General features: G+C 41.8%; 1 protein-coding gene across 1 annotated transcript in view; it reads right to left on the bottom strand.

The window, feature by feature from the left end:
• The window catches only part of LOC116388710 (A disintegrin and metalloproteinase with thrombospondin motifs 20), a 74,688-nt gene that overhangs the window by 16,878 nt on the left and 38,529 nt on the right, over positions 1-19,281 (bottom strand). The window contains exons 16-28 of the mRNA XM_031856827.1: positions 18,050-18,145; positions 15,546-15,712; positions 15,197-15,326; positions 14,248-14,374; positions 13,939-14,149; positions 13,359-13,523; positions 12,823-12,993; positions 11,838-11,957; positions 10,758-10,865; positions 9,044-9,208; positions 8,566-8,835; positions 6,677-6,838; positions 6,206-6,382 (exon numbers count right to left, since the gene is read on the bottom strand). Coding sequence (XP_031712687.1) covers positions 6,206-6,382; positions 6,677-6,838; positions 8,566-8,835; positions 9,044-9,208; positions 10,758-10,865; positions 11,838-11,957; positions 12,823-12,993; positions 13,359-13,523; positions 13,939-14,149; positions 14,248-14,374; positions 15,197-15,326; positions 15,546-15,712; positions 18,050-18,145 — 2,069 coding nt within the window. The remainder of the gene's footprint in view (positions 1-6,205; positions 6,383-6,676; positions 6,839-8,565; positions 8,836-9,043; positions 9,209-10,757; positions 10,866-11,837; positions 11,958-12,822; positions 12,994-13,358; positions 13,524-13,938; positions 14,150-14,247; positions 14,375-15,196; positions 15,327-15,545; positions 15,713-18,049; positions 18,146-19,281) is intronic.

The raw sequence follows: 19,281 nt of genomic DNA, 5'->3' as shown, positions 1-19,281 counted from the left end.
CTGACTTGAGGAAAGTGGAAGGGACATTTCTTACTATTTTCCAATATAGGCCAAACAATTAAACTGATTTAATTAAGCAGATCAATTGACAGATAGAAAATGATTATTAGTTGCAGCACTAGAAATATACAGTGCACGAATACGCAAGGGTGGATATACCCTTTGAATGTTGGTGTCTTTTAGTAGCAAGTGGAAATAACTTCAGTGAATAGTGCACCAAGCACTTACCGACAACTGGAATTACCTAACATCTCTAGACCAGTGGCCCTGCTAACATATATCAAAATAAAAAGACCTGACGGGTAACTCGGGTAAGCACAGAAAGTACAGCACACAGTCAAATAGTAAGGTACAAGTACTGCTAAATCTCTAACTCCTACAGTGTAGCTAAAACAGCACACTGGCCTATGCTAAAGTTTAAATGAAGGACTATTATCCCCCTGTTACTTAAAGTGGGCTTCAACATCCAATCTATCACTGTCCCTCCCATAAGAGGGGGAACAGTTCTTTCACAGAGATGTCGAGTCCCACAAACTCCATTTCACTCCATCAACTTGAGAGCATCAACAGGCCCAAACCGGACCAGGCCCCATCAAGTCTGATGCGTTAACCTCATTTAGAGTCTAAGAAGTGACTCCTAGAGGCCTAAAACCACTTTATAATACTTGACCAACGAGTTGAGGAAAAGCAGGCTACCTGTGTCAATGTGAGGCCATGTTCCCTATCATTCTATGAGCCGGGGGAAGACCAATCTAAACGCTTCCAGACTTTCATGCCTTGTCTCCTCTCATTTTATCTCACTGCATCTCTTCCCACCTTGGATCACCTACAAAATGACAATGACCCTTACTAGATGGGCTCCTCTAATAGTTTCCTCCAATGCCCTGCTCAAACTCATTGTGGTTCGGAGTAAACTGATTCACTTCCAGATAGGGCTTTACTTCTACAGGGACAGCCCTAATGTCATCTTTTAACTGCTCTCTAAACTACAGTACATTGTGAGAATGACTGAGCAAGTGCTGGCAAACAAAATCTACATTCCAGCAGGTAATATGTTCAACTTATCTTCATGTTATTCAACTGCTTGACCAAAAAAGAGACTTCCATTCCTAATGTGAAAGCCAGGCTGTGATCCAAATATTTAGAATCTTCAGATAACATCTCAAGAGCATCTGGTTTTCTGCTTCCAAAGTCTTAATGGTTTGCCAAAATCTGTAGGCCATAGTGCTTGACATTTAACCAGCAGATCATCAACTGAACTATTTTGCTTTCTCTCAAAGGCCGAATTGAAACAATATCTCGACTCAGATTTAAATCAAAGCCATGACAAGAGCCATGCTCGTGTGGACCACAGGGGACCTTCCAGCCACCGCTTCAATTGCTCACACTCGACTGGCATATGTGCAGGATCAGGAAACACAAGACCAATGATGTCACGACCAACTGACCCCAGGGTGACAGGTTTGCAGAGTGTTCTTGCCCACTGCCCTCAGGCTAAAGTCAAGCATGTCAATGTTGTGCATGTGGATTTCATTTGAAGCAGCGTGATTAGGTCACAGATGCTCAACTGCGATCCCCCTGCATGGGAAAGCCACTCTCGACAGGAAACGGTATGTTTTTGTTAGCAACAAACAGGCATAAATTACTAAAATGGGGCCTTGGTTGCCAATATATAACACACGTTCTTATTGTTGCTGATTGCACACATTAGACCGTTGACGTTGCTTTTAAGGTGCGTCATTAGTTAATGATATATACATTCCTGATCGTTTGTGCTGAACTGCATCTGAAACTATACATTTCTGCAATAAATGTGATAATTGTTTTGTGTCTTTTCTTCTTTATACATGACAAATGTGTTTTGATGATCTGTATTCATACATTTTGGAGGTGCCACTGAAAGAGTATTAGAAATGATTAAAGGTCCGGGGAGAAAAATGGCGGCAGAATATTTTGGAGGGATAAACTGAAGCATTGATTTAATAACATTTGAAAAATAGTTTTTGGGACATTATTGTCCTTCTATTATTGAATGCCATTTTAACATATTGCACTTGATGATCAAATGTTAACAGGAATGCAAATTTGTGAATATTGTAAGACGTATGATTGTATTGTAAGATGGTAGTATACCATCATTATTAAAGCCATTTTCTTATTAACAAGAATGTAGCCTACCTCTGAAACATGAGATAAAATGCAAACGTTCAGCTGAAACACTTTACAAGTAATGGCATTTGTGGGATAGTTAACTACTTTCCCAAGAGGTGATTAAACAGTATGCAATAATATTTTGGGAGACTATAGAATTTGTCAAAATGTATTTGAGAATTTATTGAAATAAATTGACAAAAAAAAAACCCCACAGGATTTCACTGATGAGCTCCTACTGCAGACTGGTGTGATTGATGTTACTGGTGTAAAACAAGGTGTTTTCTTTTTAGCATAAAAAAATATTTTTTAGGGTACTAACTGAAGAGGCCATTACATAAGGTAAGATGCAATCTGAAGTCATGACAAATATTTTGAGAAAGTTATGTAATACAAGAACTTCCGGAGCATTTTATCACCCTCTGGCCTCTGAAAGAGCATCAGCTCCTAAACATTGCGATTTATTAAAATGATTTAAAAATAAATGGTGCAGGGGCTTGCTGTAATATCTGATAGAGGACACGTGTGTAAAGGTAACTTTATAACCGCTGTTATCCTCTAACCATTTTATTTTAATCGATGTAGGCTTCATTGTTGTACAGTTATATGTAGCTATAATCTGATGTGGTCTACTTTGAGTTGCTTGAAGCCGATGGTAAAGTATTTACTTGAATTGCTACATTATTCGAAAATACTGACTGATATAACTTCTCACAAATGTTCTTTACTTCAAAGAATAACCTCAGGACAATATAATATACACGATTAAATCAGCAGTTTTCTGTAAATCCTGGCTTTCCAGGGCTTGCTGTTGGATCTCCTCAACTAAACAAACCTTGCCAGTATGCATTAATACCAATTATTGTCATAGTAAAAGTAATACTCTGCAGGTCTCCCGCAAAATGCATGACAGAGTGCACCATTAATGCAATGATAAACAGATGTGCCACCCAGCGCCAAAGTTTGATTTGGACTGTGTACTGTCTGTTTTCTCCAAGGACATTATAAAATAAAAAGTTAAAACACATCAAAGGAAAAGGCCTGCAGCATTTTTACACTACATTATGCAGAGGTATGTAAGTACTACAGATACTATAAAAACAGATTTGAAGTACGCCCACAAAGACTGAATTATTATAGAAGGGTTAAAGAAAAAGGGGGCTAAACAAAATGAAGTCAATTGAGGGTCAAATATCACATAATGACCTACAAGTCAAGTCTTTTCTATGAGCTGTTTGTAGTAACTCACCTACACACTATATACTGCAAAAACTTGCTGTATATACTGCATGCCCATGGTTTACCAGAGCACATTAGAGCACTATGAAACTACTGTATGTGAAAAATACCTGCTGTGTCAACAACTGTTCCCCTGTGAAAGCAATAAACTATATTCCAAGTGTTACTCTTTTGCAGTGAGCCGTGTCTTATTTTGTTTCCCCATCTTGTTCCCTAGAGAGACGTCTGTAGGATTTACATGTGTTCATAACCTCGCGTACATTCAGCTCTTCCTTTAGAGTCCTGAGCTAGAGCTGAAGTTGTTAAAAGCACAGACCTGTGTTTTGTTTGCCAGCTAAATATTGCATTTAGAAACAACACAAATGTCACAGTTATGTTTCTTTAATAATCTTTACAATGGGGCAAAAAAGCTAATTCAACATGTTTATGTATTTTTGCATGTGAATGAAATAAATAGCAACAAGAACAACAACCAACCAAAATATGAAAAATAAAGTAGAATTGCCTCTTTGAGTTACGCAATTTTGCACCACAGGGTTAAAAATATGAAGGAGTGGGAGTGAAACTTCCATGGCTGAGGAGTCTTGGTTGCAGTGGAAGTCTTGGTTGAGAATGACACACAGCGAGAGAAGCGAAGGAACAAAGAAGGAGACGGCACACATCCTAACTGAGAGGACGCGGACATAAATACAAACCCAAGCTGCAACACTTCACCTGAAATATGTGTCATGATAATGTCATGTTGCTTTAACCAAAATATAATTCAAGGTGCTAACATGTTGTGTTTGTAAGAACCTGAACTACCACTGCAGTGACAGAGAGTGCCTGACTTAGAGTTCAACACATACTCAGACTTTATATGACAAAAGTACTGCAGCTCCTACATTGAGTGAGAGTTGTACATTTGCCGAGATAGAGTTATAAGTTAAACTCTGAACTGACCTTAACATGTAACTTAATACCCAGCCGAACAGTAATGCTTCACTGCCTCGTTGCAGCTATAACCACGCCTATCAGTGATGTCATTGTGTACTGACACACCCTGGAGTACACCTCTACATCATTGCAGCAACGTGAAAGCCTTATGGCCAGAGAGAGATTTAGATGTATATGATGTTGTGATCCTGTAAACTCCCAAGAACCAAAAGTGTTCACCTGCTATAGCCGTTGCTGACTGTAAAAAGCCCCAACAAGTAGTGTTCTGGTGACATGTGTGTGTAAAGACAAATAATTCAAGTAAAGTGTTACATCAATCTAAACTGGAACAAAACATTAAAGCTAAAACAATGGATAACTTATTGTAAACAAATAAATAAGTTTCAGTTGAAATAAATCCTTCAGAAATACAAAAACTGGCCAAAGGAATAAAGAGACACAGCAACAAATGACTCTAACTTTAAAAGGAGGAGGTATCTGTGTGCTTTAGTTTGTTTGATGGACCATGATGAAAGCTGACAAAGAACCGTTCAATGATAACCCGTGATGTACTGCACTGCATTGTATTGTATTCAATAAGCTGCACTGATGCTGCCTACCATTGACAGAATAAATTCATTCATTCTTAGCCTGGAAATATGATAAAACTCTATTTTCATGATACTGATAATGCGCCACTATAAAATGTTATATAAAGTTTAATAGCACCTTTTTATAATGAATAACAGTTTGACTCAAAATTGAATTTTAAAGTTGCTGTATTTGTTTTTGTTCTGAACAACTGGATTAAACCTCAAACGGACTTCCTTTCAGATATGACGTTGGGATTAAATCCAAAACTCCCACCGTTGTGATCAACACATGATTTATTCTGACAAACCATTGTTTTTTTTAGTTTATAAATATTTATGGCTGTTTTCCTATGTGATAAAGACTACATCATATATTATGCAATCTACTTTATTAATAATTAAAATAATGAATATCTATAAGAAAAATGCTTTCCTATAATGCTTATTTTTCAAGCACTCTGCATTTTAAACTTAATTTTTGTGATATTTGTTTGTTTAATAGTTTATTTGCTTTTGTGATACTTGAGATTATTTCAAATAGTTTAACCTGACAGAGATGAAGCCATTCTAAACTGCATTTCAACTTAAGTAAAAAACACATTATCAAAAATACAAATGAAACATGTTTTGAAAATATTTTCCTCTGTACAAACTGTATTTACTCATAGAGAGATACGAGAGGTCTGACCAAGAGCACCAGCAAAAATATTAAATAAAATATTCAGTAATTCAATAAAATCATACTGTACAAAGATACACATACAAAATACACCGACAGTCATTTGCTGCTGTTCCATAAAGGTCATAATATTAACTCTTATACACAAATATACACTTGTGTACTTCGGATACAGGAAGAAGACAGCAACAACAACAAAGAACATTTAATTCACGCCTCATATATGAAATAAATATTTTCTAGAGTGACGCCTCTACAAATATATGGCATTGTTGGACAACACTGTCCTGATTTATAGGTCTTAATTTGGAGCCTTGGCTCAAAATGGCCTCCACGTGTTTTTTATGATCTCCTAAGTGGAGCAGCATTGTGTTTTTGTGCATTTTTTTCCCTTGATTCTAATCAGCACCATGCCACTGCAGGGCCCATCTGGGTGGGCTGGAGCTGGCTAACCAACAGTGGCGCTCGATACCCAGCACCCACTTCAGGATCTCCTACAGTTCTAGGCTAAAAACACACTCAGCACACACGTCTGGAGTCATTTTAGCACACGCCATATCTACTTACAGTGACGCACCCTCAATGAGGAAGGTAAGTGAGGGAGGAAAACGAGTTAGTACTATCGTACCGGCTTCCATGGTCGGCGGTGCCAGGAGGCAGAGCCTGGGCAGGGCTGCAGGTTGCATTGCTCCATGTCGGGCGGCTTGTCCAGGATGTCGCAGTTGTAGTTGTTTAGCCTCTGGCCGTTGGGCCTTTGACAAACCACCAGACGAGTCCTCCTTCCACCACCGCAGGTCTGTGTGCACTAAGGGTAGCAAACAAAAAAGATGTTAAATAATGTATATATACAATAACTATGTAATAATGTGTCTTATAATGTGATTCAGGGGGGCTTTTCTGAACAGTTTCAGCACTGACGTTGTAACAACAGTTTCAGACTGAGATTGAACAAATCCCTGTTTTTTGTAGAAGATAAGAGAGAGAGAGAGACAGACAAGGATGAAACACAAAACGTGTGTGGGAAATGTAATGAAGTTCACAATGAGTGAGTGGAAGAGTATGACAACAACTGTGTTTCCAACTGTCAGTATAAACTCACCTCTCCCCAGACACCAAAGTTCCACAGAGGACAGGGTCCAGAGTCGCAACCCTTGGACTCGGCAGGTTTGACCCTCTCATCACAGTAGCTGTTGCTGCGTCCATCAGCATCCTGGCACACCACCACTCGCCTCTGGAAACCTCCTGCACAGGTACTGGAACACTGTAGAGCACACAGAGCATCAATGAGGATGATGAGACATGCACACACAGAGGTACAACACATACTTTATGCATAAAAGGCCTATTACGAGTAATAAAACACAGATGGACTTATCTATTTTTTGTTTTGCCATGTGCCAATTATTATTTCTTAGCTGTGTTAAAAAGTTGACACTCAAGCTTCATTTACTTAATTTTTTTCTGGAACTTCTGACTGTATCCGACGGTTAGGGACAGTCGGAAGTTACACAAACACATATAATACACATAACAAACTAGTTTGTACCAAGGCCAAACTCAGCTGCGCTGTTCAAAATGATCTTCCAAAGATGGAAAACATCAGTCCACCAAGGACATTGAACAACACATCCTTGAACAGAGCAGTAGGTACACTCTGCATCCAATTAACATGACACATCCCCACTGTCAATGGGAGTGAGCACAGTCAATGCTCTCTATAGTATGTGAGGGAGGACAGCACAGAGTGAGCCTGAACAGCAGTGCTTCCAGTCAAGTTCATTATGTGAGACTGAACAGTGTACTGCGATGAACGCCTCTGCTGCTGGGGGTTTAGAAAATAGAGCAGTGATCTTCTCATGGCTTTCAGAAAAACAAGATCAAACCACACAAAAAACATGTCCTCCAAACAAACATAAAATGTATCTAGTTTCACAGTAAAATATTCAGGTCTTTTGATGGAGTAATAGACATCTAATAACTGACTTTTACTTATTAGGTGAAAAAATAAAAATGGCAACACTAGGTGCAAAATGTTGTCAATTATCCTCTGGCATGGAGCAAACTTTCTCTTTAATACAACATGCTTCGCTCTATTTTCATGAAGCTGCATGCCCTCAAGTGAAAGCACAAACTAATGCAAACATAAGCACAAACTCAGGATGAAAGAGCACATTCCATATATTGTCTACAGAGATTTAATCAACTAAAAGTGATTAACAAGTGATTGTGGATGAGATTACTAGCAAGAATCACAAAGTACCTAAACTCATGTGCTACCTCCCATGTAAATACCCAAATAGCTCTCTGCGATAAGGTGTGGTCTGGGTACACAAGGGCAATGTAACATTATGCAAACAAAACTACACACAGGAGACACAACCCCAACTGCACCAATGCACCTATTTTTGGCATGAAAATACCAGACACAGTTAAATGCAAAACAACCATTGTGCCTGCTTTTTTGACAATTTGATTCAAGACCAAGGACATTAAAAGAGCCTGAACTGCCCCAAACCATTTGGGTTTGTTAGTGCCTTATCAATTTCAGCCCAAAAAATCAAGGCTCTACCTTGAGGTAACCTAGTTTTTTCGTTACACAGCAATGGAGTCCTGAACATCTATTCATACACTGACACACCGTATACATATACATCTCTTGGTGCTGTTTGTAAAGTCCTTGACCATGTATGTCCCTCTGCCCTTGTAAATGGAAACATCTGCTACATTCAAGTGAATGTGTTCACAAGAATGTGTTTACAGACAGAGACACACACACAGGCCGTCAACACCTTGTACATGCTGTCCATGTACAAGGTGTTCTTGTTTTTTTTCATAAAACTTAAATTGCGTGTGGCAATGAAGAATATTTATCCATGAGAAGACCTTAATTGGTTCCCTTTACTTGACAACAAAACTAAAATGATTCTACCGCCAGACAAAATGTTTCTGCACAGCCCTCTTTCCCCAAAGATCATGTGCTGAACATACTGCGCCCCAGGGTCCGGTCCTCCACTGGTTGTCTGCTGAGGGCACATTCCAGCTGCTGTGGCCAGGATGGCGTCCGGGGTCCTGGGGATATCCGTAGGGCTGATCGTTGATACGCTGGCGGTGGTAGATAGAGGGGCAGGGGGCAGCGGTGCACTCTTGTTCCGTCGTAGGCTTCTCATCCGGGTCACAGAAAGACTGGTCCACTGGCTGGTGGTAGTTAGAGCAGACCACCTGCCTGGTGGTTCTTCCAACGCCACAAGTCATTGAACACTGGGGACAGAGAACCAAAGGTGTTACAAATGTTGAAATAATGAAAAATAATTTAATATTTTAAAACTAAACGGTCCAAGATCACAGCAGTACTTAGAGCCCATTTTGTTTCAGGATGATTTGAACATTGTGGTTGAGTACTGAAAGTCTCTGCAGTGGAAAACGTCTGTATTGATTGGACACAGTGTTGGATGTTCTTTTTACTCACAGGAGACCACTCCCCGGCACGCCATTGGCCACAGGGGCTGAAGCAGGCCGAGGACTCCGGGGGCCGGGGCAGGTGGGTGCAGTGTGACTCGTCAGCGACTCCTCCCTGGGCATCTCTGCAGCTGACGTAACGCGCCCGCTTTCCCTTGCCACAGGACACCGAGCACTGGAGGAGACGCAGATACAAGCAGAGCTGAGATCAATATCTGTATCGCGTGGTTGTTAAAGTGATGCTATTAACTGTCTACTTTTCAAGACTCGTAATTATCATGAGGTAGAGTGCGACTGTTTGGAAGATGCACCACAAAATTGACTCTTTGTGAGTGAAATGTAAATTGTGCCAGACAATGTTTGCAAACTGGCAGCCCACAATGGTAATGAGATAATACTATATTGTGTACAATACATGTCCTGTATCTATGGGTCTATTGTACCTGTAGTAGACAGACAATTACCCAGATATCGTATAGCACAAAGTGGCATTGTAAAGCTGCAATTATGTTCAATTTGAAGTTACCAAATGGCCCTTTGTTTCTTCTAAAAGTAAATAAATGAATAATAAATATATATATCTGCCTTCCTAATGCTTTGATTCATACGTTTCGGTGCAGTGAGAAAATGCTTGATCACTTTCTGTGGGTTGAAAATATTTCCCACCATAATGCAAAAAGCACAATTCAAGAAAGTTGTAATATCTTGTATTAGGATATCCTTCAAGGTGGTTTGTTTGATGCTAGTTATACTTCCTGACATCAGGGTTCATGTTGCAATAAGTAACAGACATGTCTTCCTCCGTAACAGATAAGGCGACATGTTTGTGGATTCTTTACCTTGCGTCACAAATAAAGGCGTTTATGATTTTATCTGCTGCTGCTGGTGTCCTGAAGTGACTCCCTGATCAACTTTTAGCTGCTCACACTCTATTGTAGCTGTACCCCTGCCATCTCAAAGGGACATCACAGTAAACACTTCTGAGGGGATGAATACCTAATGCAATCAAATGGCTCCAGCTCAAACAGGCACGTTAATATCCCTCTGATATCAATGACTCTCTAAAGAGGATGGCAGTTCCGCTGCTCGGGGGGATTGTATGGATGTGTATGTGTGCACGTGGTGTGTGCACGTGGTGTGTGTATGTGTGTGTGTGTGTGTGTCTGTAAGACCACACTGGCGCTGGCCTCTTTGACATGTGAGCTCACACCGACTTTCAGATTGACAGACGGGGTTCAATCTTAGAAACCGTAGACTCGTGTTTAGATGAAATCTGGTTTTCATTTGCGACGAGTAACAATGCAAAGTATCAGAGAGACAGAGGGGCCTCTCAGCCCAGACAGTGGAGCCTGTGTGTGTGTGTGTGTGTGCCCGTGTGCGTGTGTTTGTGTGTGTGTGTGTAGATGCAGCAGGGGGTAAAAGAGACAATGCTAAAGAGGATCATGGTCCTGTACAGTATGTGCTATCTGAAGGAATGTTTGGATAACAATAAAGTTTAATTTGTCGATCTAGTATATGCAGGAGTTTGAGAGCTAAGTCAGATTCCAAAGCCCAGCAGATCATTTCTCTCAAGCTACACACAGAAAGATGAACGAAACAGTAGAGGAATTTGTTTACCATTCAACAAAAAATGCGTCGCTTTTTTATATTCTTTGGACTGTATAAGGTAAACCCACAGACCTATATGCTCTGTTAGACCCAATAAACCCAATTTGTTTCCTTACCGCAGTCCAGGAGCCATATCTCCACTGGGTCAGGAGTTGAGCGGAGTCGTCAGGACGAGGTGTGCTTTGTACCGGAGAGGCCCAGGGACACGCCTGCATCTCACAGTCCTACAACAAAAAAACATGCAAATACAGTCAAATGATTACTTGAGTCATGCATCAGTACATTGACGCAACGGGAGTAAATATACCAAAAATATTTCTAAACATATTTCAGAGACTCCCTTAGATTCAAAGAACCAGGTGTACAAAAAAACATAAAAAAATAAATGTTATTGTTTCGTTCCATTTCTCAAAATGTGTAGACCCGGCCTATACAATGTCTGTGAATATTGCGGTGACCTCCATTCCAACAGCTGAGACAGATATCACTTATCTGGAGCCTGAAAGGTCATCAGTTTAACATCTTCCGCCTACCTCATTGTGACCATCAGCCTAAGAGCCCTTATGTAACACACTTAAACCACTCAGGTAAAGTGTGCCGCAGCCTCATGCTCAGTGTCCACCTTGACGCACATTTGGACTTTGGGTCAAAGCAAAGCAGAACAAGCAGGCATTTAAAGAAGCTGCTGATGTTAAGCAACTTTTAAAGTTTGTAGTGATCGGTCGTGTCGTCAAAGAGTGAATTTCAAGGATACTTTGCAGGTGAGTGGATCGGCCTTCAACCAGTCGACATAAGATTGACAAGTGCTTGACATGAAATATGACAATAACTGAATGCATGTGGTTGAATCACTTTACAGTTCTGCTCGGCTCGAAACATTTTAGTCTCTCTTTACCATACGGTTTAGTTCTACGGCTCTCATCCTTCCCCGGCCGCAGCAGGCAGCTGTTCACTGAAAAGTTCTGCGGCGCGCTACCTTTCCAGAGCAGAGTTCTTTGTAGCCAGATATTTCCCTCGCAGGAGTTAGTGGAGACTAAAACGTTAGCCTAAACTCCTTGGTCAACACTGATTTAAATACTGCATTACTGGTCGCAGTTCTTTATGTCAAAGAGGATCCTTCTTATTGTAAACAGCAACCTTCAATCTTTGAGTTTGGAGAGAGTATGAGCAGTTAGTAACAGTTTTTGTTTTTTTACCTGACTGTCTCTAGGCCTTGCTGCAGCATTGCACTCTCTGTCGTCTACTGTGTCACCGTAGACCCCTGACACGCACCTAACGGCTCTCATCTGGTAGCCGTGGCCACAGGTCACCGCACACTGAAAGACAAACACGCATACGCACAAATATAAACAGAAGAAGAGAGAAGCCCAGTCAACCGCAAGCTATCTCAAACTCTATCTAAGTATGTCAAGGTTGATATCTTAGACGGGGCCTCTTTCAAGATTCAGCTCAGCAGAGCCTGGGTAAGACCGACATGCATACACACACAAACAGTCACACACACACGTTAATGAGCACATGCGTCCACATACGCACATATAGTCTTAAATCAACCCTTTACCCCGATTCTTAACTCACATACAAGGCGATCGGGCCACATTCAGGTACAACATGAGAGCAGAGGAAGTGCCACAGGATCGGTTTATTTGAGCAGCAAATTGTAATTACACAGGCATTAACGACCTGATCTATTCCAGCTCTGTAAATATCACTATCTGACTTCATACAAACAGGTGGGGGGGCATTAGACCTGAATGTATAAACTAGACCATGAATGGCCATTCATACATGTTCCATTCAATTTGTGCTTTACCCTAACAGGGCTGACTCTATACAGAAATATTTGGAAACCTAGAAGATTGAATGCATATGAAGGTGTGTGTGTGTGTGTGTGTGTGTGTGTGTGTGTGTGTGTGTGTGTGCACTGTGGGTCAGGTTTAGTCTGACAGGATATGAGGGGTAAAGTGAAAGCACCGTGGAGGAAATAGCAGCTGGAGTCAGAGCACACTCCTCCGTAACTTGCCGGTATATCAGGTTACACACACACAGACTAACAGATACGAGTCTGGATCCTAGACAGCAAGCTACACATGAAGCCCATTTCCTCAGGGACACACTGCATCGAGTCACCTCGCCCCGGGGTGTCTATGTCTGATCCCTGTGTGTGTCCGCAGGACTCACCGCTCCCCAGACGCCGACCTGCCAGGACGCACAGTCGGGCAGCTCGCAGCTCCCCACAGCAGGAGGTTTGCTGGATGGGTTGCAGAGGTGCTCGCTCAGCTTTTCCTCCCCGGCTCCCATGCTACAGGACACCTGTCTGTGTCTCATCCCCTTACCACAAGTCACCAGGCACTGGGTGGCGAAGGGGGGTGTGGGATGATGGTGGAAGAAGTAGAGAAGAAGTCATTAATATAAAGGTATGCGTGAGTGTGTGACATCCCCCTGTTACAAAAATAGTTGACAGCACAGCCCCGTGTCTATCCTAATTGGTCTTAATATCATAATACCTTAATACTGCGCAACAACAAACTAAAACCTCTAAAATGAGAGAAGAAGAGATCACATTATGCTGAATTTACAGTTGAACTCTATTTGAGCTGAGTTTGACGATTAATGCTCCGCAGCCCATTTCCAAGGATTAATGAAGACGTATTCAAACCTTCTTGCTGCTTTGTATATGTGGTTGCGTGTATTGTATGTGCATGAGAGTTCCTCACCTCACTCCACTCGCTAACGGTCCACCTCGGACACGGCTGGTCGCTGCAGGTTTCAGTGACCACCCTCTGGTATTCGTTGCACTCCCTGTCCACCAGCCGTCTACCCAGGTTGTTCATACAGTAAGACTCTCTGTTACGGCTCCCACGTCCACATGTCTTCGAGCACTGTGTACAAGAATACGTTGAACATGTTTAGCCCACTTAATCACGTGTTCATCTATGGCATACTTTCTCCAATGATGCAATGTTAATGAAATGAAAGTGCAAATCAGAAATATTCTTTGAAATAATTTAGATTTGTTTCTGTCCAAAAATGATGTTTGGAACATACTTCATATATGAGTTTATTAGGGGCCACATCGCGCCGAAGCTTCCACAGAATATTATTGACTTCAGAGAATGGAATCTCTCCTTATAAATGTAGTTGATGAACAATTATATACGGTACATACATTATCAGACATTAGAAATATATAAATAATATATAAATAATTCCTAAATATGCCTCTAATTGGACCAGGGTCTCACTTTTCAGTCTGTTTGGCCATCATATCTAACACAGTTCTTCCACTGACTGTACCTGTGACCAGGCACTGTACTGCCAGCTCTTAAGCAGACAGTCCCCATGGCAGGTCTCTCTGGTCTGAGGTTTGGCGGCGTCTCCACAGGTGCTGGCCTCCATCCGCTCACTCTGTCTCTTCATCAGGCTGTACTTCATACACTGAACATCCAAACTGCGGTAGCCTGGGCCACACTTAGCAGAACATTCGCTCTTTCCAGCGACGTGCCACCTGTGAAGAGGAGGTGTAGAAAAATGTTTTGGCTGCGTGTGCTCTGTTAAAATTAGTTTTGGGGGTGCACGTGTGTGTTCTTGTGCATTAATGCGCACCTGACTTCACAGTCAGTGTTGCAGGGCTCAGCAACGGCAACAGGACGAGGTAAATGTTCACAGCGTTGGTCCGACACCTCAAGGTGATCGCTCTTACGCACACATACCACCTTTCGTCTTCGCTCACCTGCACACACGCATGCACACAGACACGTGGGGAAAAGCATGTGTTCAAATCAGATAACATCTGGCAGACAGCTCGATGGCAAAATATCACATTTCTTCACCTTTAGCAAGTCTGACCAGCTTTTTGACATCCAGTCCTTCATCATGCAGACTTAGGGGTCCATGTCGGAGGTACACCCCACAAATACATCTCTATACTGTATCCCACTGTGCCCTCTGACCCACTGGGAGCCTGACTAGCTGGTTTTTAAAGGAGAAATTTGAGGGGCTTAGTTGGGTTAAGGGCCAGGCGAAAGGGAAGGTGTCGGGCGATGAGATTGGCCGGGGTCAAATTGGGGTTGCCAGGAGGGGGAATTATGGAAGGAAAGCATGAATGAGTGCGTTTTTAAATCCAGAGGTGAGTTTAAGTGATGCAAGAGAAATGCTAATCCTAATGTGCCCTGACACTTGTATTCATGTCTATGTAATACACTTTTGTGTAATAAGAGCTCTAAGACACATTATGGTTCATATAAATTTCACACTTTCTTGGGGGTCATTTTTTATAGTTTATGTCACAAGTTGCTGTAAAATTGCGTGTCAGTTAGAGCACACAGCTCGACACACCCCACACCCCTGTACCCCTTTATTCACAAGAACACATTTTCCAATTTGTGAAATACCTTTGGGCCTAAAAGTATATTAAATATGTACTCATGTGTGTATCAGAACATCTTCCAGATATTTTGTGCAAATGCAAAGCTTTTTTAAGATCCACTGAAGCCAAAGAGAAAACATCTTATTCTTCATGTGTGTAAATTTGGAAGCCAAGCTGAGGTCTTACCCTGACAGATGTGGTTGCACTCGAGCCAGGAGCCTGAGGGATCCCACACAAACTGCTCCCTGTGTTCCTCGATGGGTATATTAAAGGAGTAACGGACATCTGGGTTGTGGAGGTTTCCCACACACAAGACCTGTGGAAACAATGGTGGGAAAGGCAAGGTCAGCAGTGCTGTCCTTATTTTGTCTAAGTCCACACAGAGATATCACCCTTTTAGGCAGACATCGAGCTCAGTATTTGAAGAGGTTAGAAGACAGTAAACTCTTACAGGGAGAGCTGTAGAGATCAAGACGAAAGGAGGAAAAACAGAGCAATATACAGTAAAACAAAGTAGGATTTAGTTATTAAAAACCTGCAGAATGAGCTCGTCCTCGATGCGGTCAGTGCAGTTTATGCGCTCCACTTCTGTGTCCGAGCCGCTGTAGTCGATGACGGTTCCCTTGAAGGTGATTTCCCTTTTGAACATGGCCACCACAAAGTTCCCATTCAGGAGTGAGCTGGACTGGCTGTCAGATAATGCTGGAATAAGAAATGGACACAAACCATAAACAAACGCAGAGCTCCAAATGTAAAAGAACTCGGCACAAGTGAAGGAATGTTTGGTTCTTGCAGATTTGGGAATGTTTATGAGATGTGGCACTTATTATTTCAGGCTATAAGTTAAGTAAACTGTCCTTGAGCTGCAAAACTATTGTTCTGCAAAGCCTGTGTTGCAGGGGAGGTACGTTGAAACACTGGTGACACAAAATTGCAGTTATTTGGAGTTAGACTGCGTGACTCTTTCGTAATGACTGACATTGTAAGGCAAACAAAGGATCTCCACTGACTGCAAATACAATCAACATAAACATACACACACAAATAACACACAGGAACACATGGATAAACACTCAAAATTGGCAAACTAGCACATAAACCCCAAATGAACATTGACCACCTCTCTCTCTCACTCTCTCTCTCTCTCTACCTCGAACATTATGGTTCCAAGAAACATGCAGTTAATTACGATCTGAAAGAGCATGCTGAAACAATGTATGTGAGTAAGTCCCTAGAAGCAACTTTGTTTACATTTAAGTCTACACATTGTTGGATGCCAGCTAGTTATCTTTTGCCGGAAGATAACTGTGGGGTCTGTGGGGTTTTGAAAATGATCTATAGATTATGGTTGTCATCACTGACATTTTGCAGAAGTTTAAAAAAAACAATGCCTTAGATTAGAAAATGTGTACACAGACACACAGCTACAACTTAAAAAATACATCTTAAAGTTTGTTCAAGCCTGGTACTGACCAAGGAATCGCTCATTCTGAAGCTTATTGCTTGAACAGTGGAGATAAAATGAGTTAATGTGACTTGGTGGCACATTACAAGATGAAGTTTGTTTTCCAGTACACAGGCTGTTTTAAATACCTGTGCGTTTTGATACAGGTCAAAGATAAAAGGAGGAACCAGCATGGAGGAAGGAGTGGGTATTAAAAAGGTTTTGAGCCACCATGCGCTTCCAGAATAGCTTGAGCTCTTCAAAACCTTCCGTTCTGTGACTCTAGAGACCACAGCAAATGCTCTACGGAACTTTTATACGTTTTATACTTTCCCTGTGAAAGGTCCAACCAGCGAATACAAAGCTTCGTCATCTAATACTTGCTTTAGACCCAAAGTGTGCAGAGACTTCTTGCACCGTAGCATTTGTAAGTAGGTGAGTAAAATTTCTCAACAGCAGCTTTCTAGAGCAGACTTCACAAAGTGCTTCACAATAAAAGATACGAACAAGAGGCACAATTTAGTAGCAACAAAAGGCAAGAGAGATAAATATTATAGAGATTAAAAAATGAACAGGTGAGCATTGAGCTGCTTTTTGAAAGGTGTCCACAGGGTCCAAGTCCAACAGGGGAGAGCTTCAAAGTTAAGGAGCAACGACTTCAAAGGCACAAGTTTCCTTTTTGTTTTTTTGGTCATGAGTGCAGTGATCTTCTCAAAAAAATGTCTTCATACTGTACGAGCCCGATTGAAAAAGACAGGGCGTTGCAAATACCGACCATCTGTAATACAGGCACCACTCGCACATTGTGTGGTTGTGGCACTCGGCAGCAGCGGGAGTGAAGCTTTTCACAGCGGCATGGCAACGAGGCCCTGCCAGATGTGTTTTCTGACAATTTGACTTAAAACATCTTGAACCTGACTTGAACCATCTGAAAATGGGCGCCCGCCCTTACAACATAAACTTAAAACTCCTTTTCTCCGTTTTTTTTTCTCCCTCTCTGTCTATCTCCCTCTCTCACATGCAAGCACGTACGCAGACAGAAACACACACACACACACGCACACACACTCTGAGCCCGGTGGGTCCATCTAACCCTACACCCCTGTATCCACTTTCATGCGGCCTGGGCTCCACATGCCTCTAATTAGCACCTATTGCTGCCTCATTTATCTTTCTCAGGGGCTGACACTCCATTTGCCTTCCCAACCAACCCTCTCTGCCATGACCAGATGGACCAACGCCCCTCCTAGTTTCCACAATATACACTCAGTACAAATGACAGTTTCCTTTCCTTTATGAAAACAGTTTGACAACAGTTTGGCCCACGTTTCCTTACCCTCCTTCACTAAAAGCCTGCCTCTACAGCTCTGGGTCACCAAGTCTGGGTGGTTTATGGTCATGTTAGGGGATAATGGCATTGACCTATGAGATGAGAACTGAAGGGCTGTAATGTATACATCTTATTAGGTTGGACTGCTTCCACTTTGGATTGATTCTCCCAAGAAAACCTGCAATTCGATACAGTGTTCCTTAAAAACCACATCGTTAAGGTGACACAAACACACACACACACACAGCACACAAACCACACTCACCGAGGTAGTTGTCGTCCTCTGGCTTTCCAGAGTAGCTGACCTGTTTGATATCAATGTTGGTGGCTCCAGCTGGGATCCGCACCACTGTGTTGTAACCTGAAGAAGAAAAGTAGAGAAAGAGAGCACGGAAAGTCACACAATTTTTATGAAGTCTCAAAAGGGAACAAAGTAGCCACAATAGCAGCAGTGAGTGGTCCCACCTTGATTTCCATAATAGCTTCACTATGCTACACCAAATCCCAGTCAGGGAAGTCCGGTTCCAACCACTGGGGATTTAAATGTCACAATTGGAAAAATACAAAAAAAGGTCTAGTCCTCTCAAATAACCTGCAGGAGGCCTTGTTTTAGTCTCAGAGGCCCGACCGTGAAATGATATGTAATTATTCCCTGGACCTACCTTTGGCCTGTAATTACTACACCGGGCCTGTTGTCCCATGATAAACTAACATACAAAAGGAGTGAGCATGAGGGAGATGGAGCATGTGAAAGCCAAGACGTGACAACAAAAAAGCGAATATAGAGAGTGAACAGGGGGAAGGGTGTGAAGTAGGGTATGTAAGCTAAACACTTTTTTGGAACGTATCCGCAGCAGCAAGTATCGAAGACTATCATACAACACTGAGTGCTTGTTGAGATTTGTGCTTAAGCTTTGATCGTCCTGTTGTGTATTTAAATACTTATTATGCCAATTCCAGGCTGTTTAGGTTTTTGTACCCTTTATAAAAAAGGAGCTAGCAGATGAGACACAACTCAAAGACGGTTACTTTTCATGCTATTTAATCAGATGAGTAAGAACACATTATTTTATGTATTACAGGGGGAGAAAGTTTAATCCATAATGTACTGTACTGGTGATGAGCGGCTGTTTGGATGCAACCACAACTTTGTACTACTGGCCATTTGGTAAAACCAGTAAAAGATGAGATTTCCACAGGTACATTAATGGATGTTACGTACAGTTGGAGACTATCAATAATCACTCGGTTCTTTCATTATGAGAGTTCAGCTTGAGAATTTGGCCTTCCGACTACTTACTGCTGCCTTCAAAAAAAAAAAAAATCCAAACTGAATGGCATGAGAGGAAAGGTGTGGGCTGGTGTGATATGATGGTTAGCCTGACACCTTGAGCCACTCGGGGGCAGCACTTGGTTTACATATCTACCTCTCATCAGCCATGTAAATCTTCACACACACACACACACACACACACACACACACACACACACACACAC

The sequence above is a fragment of the Anarrhichthys ocellatus genome, unplaced genomic scaffold (assembly GCF_004355925.1).
Source record: "Anarrhichthys ocellatus isolate YVR2014 unplaced genomic scaffold, GSC_Weel_1.0 scaffold2, whole genome shotgun sequence".
Classification (NCBI taxonomy): domain Eukaryota; kingdom Metazoa; phylum Chordata; class Actinopteri; order Perciformes; family Anarhichadidae; genus Anarrhichthys; species Anarrhichthys ocellatus.
Note: the sequence above shows the minus strand (reverse complement) of the source record. Positions and strands in the feature narration are given on the sequence as shown.